Below are 13,994 nucleotides of genomic sequence, written 5' to 3' on the forward strand. Positions count from 1 at the left end.
TTAGATTTGTTAAGAGTTAAATATAACAGTGTTTTAATATCATGTGCTACAAAGAGCCACAAAAGACACATTAAAGATTCACCTGCGACTTGTAAGCCTCAGTCTGAGCATCACTGTGTTAATTCCTTTGACATTTACCTTCACTAGTGTGGAATCAGGAGTCAGACTGAGAGGAGGGAGACCCTTGCAGTTTGTAGCCTCAAGGGGATCCAGGTGAGAAATCCAAAACACAGAGACTGAAAGCAGTTAAAAGCCGAGCCTCTGGTAGGAAAGAAAGAGATATAAGGTCTGCAGAGTAATAGTAGTTTGGCCCACTTAAGCCATGAGGGAAATGCTAGGCTTTTGAGTTTTAACCTTTGCTATCCTATAGGTATTTTCCTATGGACAAATAAATATTACTTCGTTTTGAAGAAGCTGTCTAGTGTCATGGCTCCCGGGTGGAGGTCTATGGCAGGGGTCAAACCCAGTTGGACCTGCTGAGGAAACTTGGTTGATAAACAGAGGTGCTGTAGCCTGTTGATTCTATCTCAAAGTGGATGAATTGTGGGATTCCACAGTATGAGAAGGGTAGATATAAGATTGTCACATGAGGGACTGAGAGAGAAATTAAAGGTACAGCTTTCCCTGGAATCATGAGAGTGGTCAAAAAGCAGCCTTTCATTTGAGTCTCCTTAAAAGAAAGAAAAGGCTATGGTGAAAATCGGTTTATTTTTAATAATATTGCAAGTGAGGACTCAGGAGTTTAATAGCTAGACAAGAGATTTTCAGAACACAAGAACTATCCATGTTCTGCTTTAAGATTTCACCTTGCTTTCTCAGAGCCCTTTAGTGCTTGCTTCCATCCACTGCAGAATGACCAGCTTCGGATCTTGTATACCTCTGTGTCTTAGTTTGTCCATCAGTAAATCAATATAAATCAAACAAAAACTTAGTTTCATTGCAGTTTAGGTTACTTAAGTGTTAAATCTCCAACACAATCCCTTAAAAGGGATCACTCAGGATCGAGCGTGCCCACATACTCGGGGTCCAACTGATTGCTGCATTTGGGGTAGGGAAAAAATTTTCTTCCAGGTCAGATTGACAGAGACGCTGGGAATTTTTCTGCAGCATAGGGTCCAGTTCACTTGTGAAACTAGTGAAAATGGTGGATTCTCTGTAACTTGAAGTCTTTAAATAATGATTTGAGGACTTCAGTAACTCAGCCACAGGTTATGGGTCTATCACGGACGTAGGTGGACAAGGTTCTGTAGCCTGCAATGTGCAGGAGGTCAGACTAGATGATCATGATGATCCCTTCTGACCTTAAAGTCTATGAGTCTAAGACCTAAACCTCACAGTAATGGTCCTTCATAAGAATCTGCCTTGCATTGGCAACATTTAAATAATACAATACACACACCATATTTCTCTGACACTCTTAACACAAAACCTTATTACCAATTTTAGACTTTTCTCATTTACTTTTAATGCATCAGGTGTGCATTTATGTATTATGTACGTGGGGACCTTGCTGAGTTACAATGTTTTGTCAGAGTGTGAATTAGAGGAATGTGGTGTAATGTTCTTTGAATTGCTGTGATGAAAGGCAGTAAGACAAGTACAAAGCATTAGTATTTCAAACTTGAGGCACTTGTATGTGGCTGAATGTTCTGTAGGATATTAAAGAATAGGGTTGGTTTTTTTACTCTATTGAGTTTAGATAAATCAGTCTCAAGACTGTGGTTACGCTCAGAAACATTAAGCAAGCAGCTTGCTTGGGATCAACAGAAGGAAAAAGATGGACCAATGAACACTACCTAAATATATAGAAAATGTAATTTTTCAGTCAGCAGAGTTTAAAAAAAAAGGGGGGGGGAAGGAAAACAGAAGGAATGTGGGAGGACAATATAAAGTGCAATCCAGTTAAGATGGCTGGTTTCAATAGATCCCAAGTTTTTCTCTCTTGAAAAAATGTTTCTGGGTATGCTCATCAAAGGCTGCCTTAATGGGACTCCGTCGATTCAAAGTTGACCTGGAGCTTAGCTTTACATTTTTGAGGAAGTTAAATCTAAAACCTAAAACCATTTTTAAAAAAGTCCATGCAAGAGTTATTTATTTTACAAATACACATTCCACTGAAGTTTCTATAGTACCAAGAATGATGAGGTGAAACTAATTAAACTAAAGATAATTGATTTAATTGGTTTTCATTGTCCAAGCTGAAATAAATGCAAGAGTCAACAGTATTTTTTACAGTTCTTTCTGTGTTAATAAGGTGTTTCTAGTAAGATAGGTACAGAAATTTTGTAATATTATGTAAGTTGACAATGTCCCGGGAATAATGTAGCTTTGGAGGTAGCGTACATTTTACAACATTACCAATTCTTGGGATTTTATCACAAATCTTTCAATATTTGGTGGGTTTTTTTATAGCCCCAGCTCCTGAAAATCCCAACTTTAGTTTTTAAAAAAGTGTGTTTCTAGCCCTTGTTGCAGTGAAAGGCTTGAAAGTTCAAGCCTAAAGACTCAAAAATCAGTATACAAATAAAAAGAACCCAACCTTCATTATATTTTGTCATCTCGTGATTTTTTTAAACCAGTGTCATGATTCTGAGGGCTTGACTCATGAATTTTGAATGCTTTGGTTTGGCTATACTAAGTTCATTTTTGTCCTGACACTTTAACTTGTGCTTTTTAGAGATGTCCGACTATCAGATTTATTAACAGTAAGATACTTAATTTTCCATACAACCATTTATCCCAAACAGTTCTTGCATTGTTCATGTGGTTATACTCAGAATAGATAAAAATGAATTTAGTGTCTTTGGGAAACAAGTGACAGCACTGGATCGAAAGCTGACAGAACCAATACATGATTGCCCCTGTGGATTTGATTTGAATGGCCCATTTTGATGTGTAGTTTAATCACTACTATGCCTGTACCTAGAAAAAAAACAAGAAATAAATAGCTTTATATAGTGCATTGTTGGACAGTTTTCATAACTATCTAACCAAACTATTATTTTTCTTCTTGCATTATTGCTGAGATGGTAAAAAAACAGAGTTCAGACAACCAGTGCAAATGATTTATGGGGTTCTTAAGCTGACTACTGTAACATTATGAATGTCTGTGTAATCTACAGACTCATTTTTCTCCATTTTTATCAGATGGATCATTATAGAAAACATAAATTCACATTAAAAATCATAATTGCACTGTTAACAGAAATAATGACAGACAAGTGTGATAATGTAGCAATGACCATGAGAAAGAGTCTGAAAACTGAGTCTTATTAATTGAGATAGGGGCAAGAGGATAAAATAACAATAATTACTGAAGATCTAGGTCTAGAAATGAGAATTGTTTGGGAATTGTCTTTACAGCAACAACAGTCTTTTAATTAATAATTAAAAGTATATTGTTTCTGCAGCGGAAGCAAATTTCCATTATAGTGCCATCATACAGAGGCACGGATGCCGTTCTGTCTTACCTACTAGTTTTATTTAAGGATGGTCCCCAAACCTAAAAGGTATATCCACTAGTGGCCATCTTCTTCTAGGGAGTGCAGACTTGTCAACTCTTGAGATGTTTTTCACAAGAGTCTCAGCTAGATCCCAGGGAGGGAAGAAGGTGCTGAGCTCCCAACATCCCAAATCTAAGAAGGATGAGGGGACCGAAAGAAAATCAGGAGAGGCTTGGGGAGATGGAACACAAGAGAGAAAAGACAACAAAGTAAGGGAAGAGATAGAGAATGGAAGAGATGGAGAAAATGTATCCTGCCAAAAACAGCCCACTTTGTCTGCCAGATAGGACATGCAAGAGAAGAGCTTGAGATTCATGTCTCACTTCTCCTAAATCAGGGGAAAAAATAATGGGACTAAAACACAAAAGCTCTCATCAACTTTTAATAGATAACTTTAGAACTCAGATACTTTCCAACTGCTGCTCCACCACTGCTTCTGCTCCCTCCCCCATCCCCACACTGGCTGACATAGATTTTTATTTCCCATGTCCTGGCTGGAAGAGCTGCAACTGCAGCTTCTGACCTGTGCAAGTCATCCCAGTTCTCCAGCCACTGCAGCTCTGCTGTCCATCCCCATTCCACTTCTCCTGCTTCTGTGAGGCCCTGACCAGTCTTTCACATCTCTTCATATCCCTTCTTCATGTCCCAAACTTTTGTAGGGCAGTTCTTCTGGATCCAGCCCTCGGCCCTTGACTCCACCCCTTTTTCTTTCTAAAGGACCACTATAAAATGCACTGTTCCCAGGTCCTCTGAGCTATTTTACAGTACACACCCAGAATGACTCTTGGTCCCTTATTTCTACTGCTGCTTTCTTGTTCTCCTGCCCAGAGTAAATTAGGATCCAGCCTTCTTGTAATATTTTTTTGCCTACCACAAAGAATTAGAGGAGAAAATATAATTCCTGGCAGGGAAGTTATTGAACATTTAGAACCAAGGAACATATATTTGCAAAGAAGCATAGTTTAGAGTTTCTTTGGCTTCTCTTCACTCTGCTATGAATGAATCAGTGCACAGATATTAAATTTGGCATTTCAGTATCTCACTGATATTCCAGGGAAGGATTCCTAACATTACAATTACTTACATGTGTTCTACATGAAATACATTTCCCAGTGTGGCATCACGACTGTGCTTCCAGAGTAGGTGTCAGTGTTCTTTCAATACAATGCAGCAGCAGTACGAACCTGGGATGTTAATCCAGGAAGAAGATATATTGTACATCACTATTTTAGTGCAAATCCTGCTTTAGAGGAACCACCCAGGTGAAAGATGAAGCTCTGCATATGGCAGTGTACAATATGTGCTATTATTCAAATGTGAAGAATTGTGCCCTGGAGACAGGAAATAGAGAAGACTTCATCTTTGTGATGCTGGAAATCCTAATCAAATCAATGCTAAGAAATAAACAATGATCTTATCTATATAAAAAGCCTGTACTCTCTCCAATGCCTGTTCTGCACTGAGCTAATGAAATGATAGCAACGTACTAAAGAACAGTATATCCCCATTCCCTTTCTAAAATCATCTACATTTTCTACAGTGTAAATAGAAGTCAGTACTAACTTCAAATCAGTCTTTTTTCTCTTCTATTTAAATGAATGAATTACTGTCTCAATCAGGTATGCATTTTGTGAATATAATTTATTGCTAATTGCTACTGTGGACATAGTAGTTATGCTGTTTGGAAATGTGTTTCATCTGCATGTACATCACTTTAATCAATGTTCCTATTTTTTGTTTGGGAAATCTTGTGTGAATCAAACTGAAAACCACCACATCAGAGCAACAGATATGATAAATGGAATCCAAGAAACTTTTATTCCACCTGATCCCGTATAGTTAGTTGAAAATCAGTCCAGGGAATGCAAAGTCTTTTTGATAATAAGGACTATTGCTTTTCTTCTTGTTATCCCAAGAACAGACTCAGGGATCCCCGAGTATCCCTCCTGTATCTTACTTCCAGGTTCCCAAGATGTTGACCTGTTAATCAGTTCCTGCAAGGAGAAAGGAGGCGGCCTGCCCTAGTAGAATTGCCAGGCTTAACCAAGGATCTCCCTATGTCCTTCAGGAAACTCCCCAGAACAGACTAGATTTGTTCACTCCTGGGAGAACATGGATACAGTCCTCTGGTCAAAAGATTGACACCCAGGCAATACTTTTCCAAAAGTATTTTCTTTATTTAATGTAAGCAGCCTTTCCTAATGCAATTCATCTAAACATCAGTTAAAACATAAATTCCTTAGCACAGGTATACAAGCTAAAGTACCCAATATTGTAATGTTATACAGTTGGAATGGCTTAAGTGATTATGTTCTGCACATGGTGATCAGTCATACGTAGGACATTGCCAGCAATTTTAATAAACTCTAAACTTTATACATGGTAACATAAACATACACACTACAGACACTCATCTTTAGTATCCCAGCCATACATATTCATTATCCCTACTTCTGTTTTATATCCTACACTATACCTAGCATGCTTACTCTCCATAGGTTATTCTTCCTCTGTTTTGTCAGGATCCTTCTGCTCTGCACTAGAAGCACTGCTGCTGCTTCTTCTGATGTTCTTTTGGTTCTCCTTCTTTATCTCCTGCTCCTTACTTGACTGACTGACTTTTGCCTGCTCGCTCTGTCTTTTATAAAATTTTTGGCCTGTTCTGATTGGCTTGTCTCCCAATCCTAGCATTAGCATACCTATCCTCTAATCACCTTCAGACCCTCTCTGATTGGTCCATACTTACATTTAGCAGTTGTGATTGGTCTATAACTGTCAATTAAAGCTGTTACACAATAAGTTGTAGTATTATGGGATATTTGCTATTATGGGATGGTGACCCTAACCTAGTTTTGGACTGACCTCTCCTTGCAGCGTTGGAGTGACCTTTACTTGACCTCAGTCCATATCCACCTACCAATGCACTAGCCAGAGACCAAAACTGCCATCTCTCTGTCCTTGGCTGTGTGCCAACATTGTATGCACGCTTAAATTACCAACCGTTTGAACTATAAACCATCTTCTTATTTCTTTAATATATGCTTAATGGTAACATATGGACCTTAATGTTATGATCTATCACTGCCACCCCGTTTCTTACCAATTTAGTTAATTTTAGTTCAGTTCTTCCCATTTTCAGTTCTGTGCATAAGAAACAAAACAGAGCAGCTCAAAACCCTTCCTATCATCCTGGCCTTTAATTGGTGTAACAGAGTTGTAGAATCCCTATGGCAGAGACTGGAAACCCCAGTTGTTCCAGGCACAGCAAAGATTTCATTCCATTATTAACTGTAATAATTGCATGTACTTAAGTTTTTAGCAAGGAAGAGCAGCAGACTGTATTTGTCTGCATTTGGGAAACCTTTACACTGCTCGCCTTCTTTAGTTCATATCACTTATTGTGGGAAAGTAATGATGGAAGCGGGGCTTGTGGATCATGATTTGTGAGTTCAATGTATCCTAAAATTCAGTGGTTTCAACTAGCAAAGGAGGACTTACTTTATTCAAAACTTCACACAGTAGAGCTGTAAGAGGGTGACGAACTACCTTATTTTCATCTCATGTAGGTCTAGTTGCAAGGAAATAAACACATGCTATTCATGTAGTACAACAAACTAGTGCTGATTTATTTTGAGACAGATGCATTATGTGCATTGCCTGCAGAGTATCCAGTTTTGCAGTCATTCTACCCAGAGTCCCAGTGGATGTACACATGTATTTCATAGGTAACAGTCTACGTCCATGTTTTTATTTTTATTTTATTTTATATAAACAAGCAATTACTCAAGCCCCAGATCCACCAAAGGATTTAGGCGCCTAACTTGGGGGAAGGTGAGTGTTAGCACTTGTGTATAATCTGTAACACATGGATGGTCAAGGGTGTCATGAACAGGTACTGAAAGTAGTCATGACCATGATCCCTTTCTTATGGGAGAGGGAGATCTAAAAATGTGTTTTTCTGTTGTAACTCAGATGGTAAAAGTTGAGAACCACTGATCTGACATGCATGAATATGTGTAGTGTGCAGTGTCTTTGTATGATTTTTGGAAAGCTGTATTTTCTAGGGCAGGAATCATGTTTTCTTTGTTCTTTTATAGCATTGAGCATGTTATTGGTACTCAGTAAATTTCTCTCATTTGGACATTTATATATCATCACAGTCAGGAATGTTTTCCTTCTACCTTCTAATGGGAGAAGCTGTGTGTCAGCCTATCCAGCAGAAGATATATTTTTTCACCACAACTATTTTTAAAAAAAATAAAAACTGTACTGTAGGAGGCTCAACATTTGAGCTGCATCAACAAATATTCAAATCACATCCGCTTTTTTGTATGTTTGTTACAAACAGGAAGGAAAATCCTTTTTCAAGGCTGTGTTTATTTAAAACTCCTACTGCACATTTCTAATAAATTTACTCAGATCCTTGAGCAACCCATCTCCAGGTAAAAATAAAGACTAAAATAATTTCAGAATAACACCAAGTGAACTCACATAGGGGAGTAAGCACATAGGGGAGTAAACTCGCCACTGAGCTTTTCTCCTCCAATTCCTCCTCCAACACCTTTTCTCTTCTTCTCTTTTAATGGGAAGCACAGAACTCCCCTGCTCTGCTGTCCTGGGGAACACACAGCTGCTTACTTTTATCTCACAATATGAGTGAAGGGAGGAAGGAACTCTTGATGGTGGCATATATTTTATAATACCATTGTGAGGGTGATAGTCGTAACTGGGATGGGGTGCTATTGACCTATGAGGCTTTGCTGTATGATCAAAAGGTCTGCACACCCCATTCCATATTACATTAGGTAGGAAGACTTCTTTGGCCAATCAAATATATTTTACTTTTGTCTTCCTAATACAAAAGGAGCCCTTGCTAGTCTTGTTAAATAGTCATGATTCTGTGACCCTGTTTTACAAAGCAGAGCTTGGGTTCAATTCCATCTACAGACCTAAATATGAACACAAGTGTGTGAGTTATAGAGCATCTTTCATAAGTTACCGAATGGGTCTCTGTTAAAAATATAGAATTGTAAATGGCAGGGTACTACTCCTGACAGCTACAATTCTAGATTCTTGTCCTACCAGTAGGAAAAAGCCTGAAGGATTTGCTGTGTTGGTATCATTGTCTGCTTTCCCTCAAAGTGAATTCTCCTTGGATTAAGGGAGTAATTTACACTTCCCTGCTCCTGCAGTAGTATATCAGGCTTATCATCTTTTGAACGTAGATCTTTAAAGAATCATTTTTTTTATATTTGTAAGAAAAAGAAAAATATTACTATGGGCTAAAAATTCATATGTACAACTTCAGAACGCATGTTCACATTCAAGGAATAAACCTCTGAAAACAGTGGTTTGTAAAGGAATTACTTGCGAAACCCAACCTAACTATAGTGAAGCATGATTAAAGTTGTTATAACAAAGCAAGTGAACTTGTTAAATTGTACAAGAGTTTCATATTTACATACTGCTTTTTCTATGTCATACGGACCCAAATTTATACACACTACCTAATGAGGTTTTTATCTTTGCTGCCTGTGACAAATTTTATATTAATGATACGTGATCTTGGTACCAATTAAATTAGTGTTAAAGATTTTTTTTTCACTGTTTTAATTTCAGGTTTGGATTCTCTAACAGGGCATGCATTTCCAGGTAAAGTTTCAGTTAGATATTGTGTAACCTTGTGCGTTTTATATTTATTTTGTTTATATGCTTTTTTCTTTGTTTGTTTTTTTGTCAAATTGTGTGGTTTCCCCCACATGCCATTTCATGTGAAGGCTATGCCTTAAGATTTTTAGTGCAGGTACATGAAGAGGAGATACCAATATCAATCTTAAAAAAATATAACTGAAAATCTGTTTGCAATGGGAATAACACCATCTTTAAAAAGTAAAAGCAAACCAAAGGAAAAAGATTGTGGAACTAAAAATTTCAGATCCAAATTAGAATAATTGAAATGAGTTCAAAGTGGAGATCAGTTTAATAATCTGGTAACATTAACAAGCCTATGCCTGGATCATGATTTAGGAAGTGTAAGATTCTGTTTCCACCCTGCTGAAGTTTTGAACAATCACGGGATGGTGTCCTGTAGAGAGACAAACCAGGGTGGGGTACACCGTTATAGTAATTCTCACAACTTTCCTGCATACAATTATATCTAATATGACATGACCAACATGATTTAAAATAAAAATAGTCTCTGTGATGGCTGGATTAGCATTATTATATCCTCGGAGCCATAATTTGCTTAACCAATGTAAACATTTTGGGTTGGGAATTTTCCAGTCAGGAGCTAGATTTGATGCTCATTGATCAAGTGAATTTCTACATTGTGCCTGGAATGTAGTTTTTACGTAATCAATCAAAATTCTGATGCAATAGTCCATTTAAATAAGCAGTCTCCATAATGCTGCAAGCTTTCTCTGTTTTACAAATGTCCAGATGTCTACCTCTACTCAAAATCTCCCTTCATGGTAGAGCAATGAGTCCAATAAAATGAAACAGGTGGTGAAATCCAAGTCATAACATGTTAGGTATCCAAGGAGCTGTTGACCCAAAGGTAGAGATTGTATGTCTCCGTTTTATTAGAACAGTCTTGGTCTTTCATATGATATCTAAGTGCCCAAATGTCTTTTGGGACACATCAAGTTTATCTTTGTTTTCATGCAATCAATAAATGTGTTGTTTTAAATAACTACAGAAAGGGGACGGTTTTGTGCTGGGCTTTTCAGATGCTTATGTGGGGGCAAGATTTCGCCATCCTTACTCATTAAGTACTTTGAGTAGTCCCACTGGTATAAATGAGAATACTCATGGAGTAATGTACCCCCAGTCAATCTAAGGGTTCTGTAAATCTGTTTCTTAAGACAGGAATAAAATCGCTGTTGAGTCAGAAGTTGGCAGAAGTAGCATCAGTACACATTCATTAAAAACAACAAAAAACAGCCTTTTTAGTTTGAAAATATGGCCACTTTAACAGAAGGAGATTACTCAAGCAGACTAACAGTAGGGCTTCAGTATTATTTTGTGTGAAGCAAAGTAGTGGGAAGGAGACTCCATGTTTGTTCTGCTAAGAAAACATCCAGTGTAAAGGCCAAATGCATCCCAAGTGTAAGCACATGCAACTCTATCAAGTGGCCCTTTGCATGGCAGGGACACATATATCCTGTGCATAGTCGACCGTCAAAGAGATGCAGATTGATAATATCTGTGTCCATGAGGAGTAAAAGCCTGGAAATGGGGATTTGATTTATATAGGTTCAAAATGGAGATCTATTTAACCCAGAGAAACAATTTCCTCAGTTTCAGTGCTGCTTGATATTGCTCAGTTGGCTGCTGTTTCTTCATCATAGCTTAGTTTAGCCAAGGCACCAGCTTTTGGTTTGTTAGCATTTGTTATGGAAAGAGATGTCATTCCCTGGCAAATGCAGCAAATAACCTGTCCCCTGCACGCACACAATTTTTCTGGCAGAGCTGGGACACTTTTTTTCCTCACAGAGAGATTTATCCCCAGTGTGGGATGTTTTACAATGCCCCCGAGGCGAAGACTGTATGCTTATCTTTGGTCATTAGTTATTAATTGGCTCCTACTGTGGTAGTTCAGCTAGTCACAGGTGTAACTATGTTAGCTTTGCTGACTTAGGCCCTTGTCCTGTTTATATTCATATGGATCCCCACTGACTTCACACAGATACTATGGGGGTGTAAGGGTCTAAAGCTGTGGATCTTTAAGTGGATTCACACCCCTAGCATAAAATCACTATGTTGTATGGACATGTTAGTTATGAGATTTAAGGCTCTTCATTGGAGGAAACTCTAACCACCCAAAATGTATGGGTCTTTGTATTTTTGTTGCTCTCCCCTAGACTCTCTAGTTTGTCCACATCTTTCTTAAAGTGAGATGCCCAAACCAGGATGCAATATTCCAGCTGAGGTCTTACCTGTGCTGAGCAGAATGGAACAGTTACTTCCTGCGTCTTACTGTCAGTACACGCAATAATTATGTTAGCCTTTTTCACAACAGCATCACATAATTGGCTCATGTTCAATTTGTGATCTACTATAAACCTCAGATCCTTTTTGGTGGATATAGTGTACTTGGACTTTCAGAAAGCCTTTGACAAAGGTTCTTAAGCAAAGTAAGCAGTCATGGGATAAGAGGGAAGGTCCTCTCATGGATCAGTAACTGGTGAAAAGTTAGGAAACAAAGGGTAGGAATAAATGGTCGGTTTTCAGAATGGAGAGAGGTAAATAGTGGTGTCCCCCAGGAATCTGTACTGGAACCAGTGCTGTTCAGCCTATTCATAAATGAGCCAGAAAAAGGAGTACACAGTGAGGTGGAAAAATTTATAGATGATACAAAATTATTCAAGATAGTTAAATCCAAAGCAGACGGCAAAGAGTTACAAAGGGATCTCACTAAACGCGGTGACTGGGCAATAAAATGGCTAATGAAATGCAGTGTTGATAAATGCAAAGTAATGCACATTGGAAAACATAATCCCAACTCTACATACAAAATGATGATATCTAAATTAGTTGTTACCACTCAAGAAAGAGATCTTGGAGTCATTGTGGATAATTCTCTGAAAACATCTGCTCAGTGTGTAGCAGCAGTCAAAAACCTAACAGAATGTTAGGAACCACTGGGAAATGGATAGATAATAAGACAGAAAATATCATTATGTCACTATATAAATCCATGGTATGCCTAAACCTTGAATTCTCTGTGAAGTTCTGCTCACCTCATCTCAAAAAAGATAAATTAAAATTGGAAAAGGTACAGAAAAGAGCAACAGCTATGATTAAGAGTATGGAACAGAGCCCATATGAGGGGAGATTAATTCGACTAGGACCTTTCAGGCTTGGAAAAGAGATAACTAAGGGGGGATATAAAATCATGAAAGGTGTGGAGAAAGTGAATAAAAGTGTTACTCCTTCACATAACACAAGAACCAGGGGTCACCCAATGAAATTAATAGGCACCAGGTTTAAAACAAAAGGAAGTACTTCTTCACATGACGCACAGTCAATCTGTCTAACCTGTGGCCAGTGGATGTTGTGAAGGCCAAAAGGATAATAGGGTTCAAAAAGAATTAGATAAGTTCATGGAGGATAGATCCATCAATGGCTATTAGCCAAGATGGTCAGGGATGCAACCTAAGTTCCCTGTAAGGTGGCTGCACAGCAGGCTATCAAAAGCCATGCAGGCAGGGAGCGGCGCCCCTTCCCTGGCCCAGCCCAGCCCAGCCCCACCGGAGCTTCCAGGGAGAGGTGCCCCTCCCCCAGCCCAGCCCTGCCAGAGCTGCTAGGGAGAGGCGTCTCTCCGATGGCCTGGCCCAATCAGCCCCACAGGAGCTGCCGGGGAGAGAAGCCCCTTCCCCGGCCTGGCCCAGCCCAGGCCCCCGGAGTTGCCAGGGAGAGGAGCCCCTCCCCCGGCCCAGCGCAGCCCAGCCCCGCCAGAACTGCCGCAGCCCAGGAGAGGTGCCTCTTCCCTGGCCTAGCCCAACCCAGCCCCACCGGAGCTGCTGTGGCCAGGGAGAGGCACCTCTCACCTGGCCCCCAGCTGCTATGGCAAGAGAGGGCTGAGGGACTCCTCTGCCTCCCTACCGCAGCCCTGGGGCAGCCTGCACCCCAGACCCCTCATCACCATCCACACCCCCAGCCAGAGCACTCACTCTCCTGCACCCCAAGCCTCTGCCCCAGCCCTGAGCCACCTCCCACACGCCGAATCCCTCAGCTCCACCCTCACCACACATCACCTCCATAGTGGTGCACGTAACAAAATTAATTCCGCACATGGAAGGGAACACTGGATGCAACCCCATACTCTGGGTGTCCCTAGCCTCTGACTGCCAGAAGTTAGGAATGGATGACAGGGGATGGATCACTTGAAGATTACCTGTTCTGTTCATTCCCTCTGGGACACCTGGCATTGGCCACTGTCAGTAGACAGGATCCTGGGCTCGATGGACCTTTGGTCTGACCCAATATGGCCGTTCTTATGGGTTCCCAGGTTGAAAGGAAACCATTGGTAACTCTCTCTGAGTACTATTTTTCAACCAGCAATGCACCCATCTTGCAGTAATTTCATATAGACCACACTCCCCTAGTTTACTTATAAGACTGTCATGTTGGATAGTGTCAACAGCCTTATTAAAATCAAGATATATCGCTATACCAGCTGCTTCCCTGCCCCCATCCTCTAGGCCAGTAACCCTGTCAAAGAAGGAAATGAGGTTGGTTTGGCATGATTTGTTCTTGACAAATCCATTAGGGGCTCTCTCCATTCCCTCAATACATACATTAGCTCCCCAACAGCTCCTGGGCTATGACTCGCACCATCATTCCACTGCTTCTCCTGACAATGAGAGAGTAGCTAGCCCCTTTTGCTTGCTTCCCTCCCTCCCTTTCTCCAGGTGACAGCCCTCTGTTTCCACTTTTATCTACCCCACTTACCTTGCCAGGGCATAGCACCCTTCCTCTTCCTTT

At 39.9% G+C, this 13,994-nt stretch overlaps 1 protein-coding gene across 1 annotated transcript in view; it reads left to right on the top strand.

The window, feature by feature from the left end:
* The window catches only part of DLGAP2 (DLG associated protein 2), a 716,593-nt gene that overhangs the window by 504,470 nt on the left and 198,129 nt on the right, over nt 1-13,994 (top strand). The window contains exon 4 of the mRNA XM_077811569.1: nt 9,123-9,155. Within this exon, the coding sequence (XP_077667695.1) occupies nt 9,123-9,155 (33 nt within the window). The remainder of the gene's footprint in view (nt 1-9,122; nt 9,156-13,994) is intronic.

Source organism: Eretmochelys imbricata, chromosome 3, assembly GCF_965152235.1.
Source record: "Eretmochelys imbricata isolate rEreImb1 chromosome 3, rEreImb1.hap1, whole genome shotgun sequence".
NCBI lineage: Eukaryota > Metazoa > Chordata > Testudines > Cheloniidae > Eretmochelys > Eretmochelys imbricata.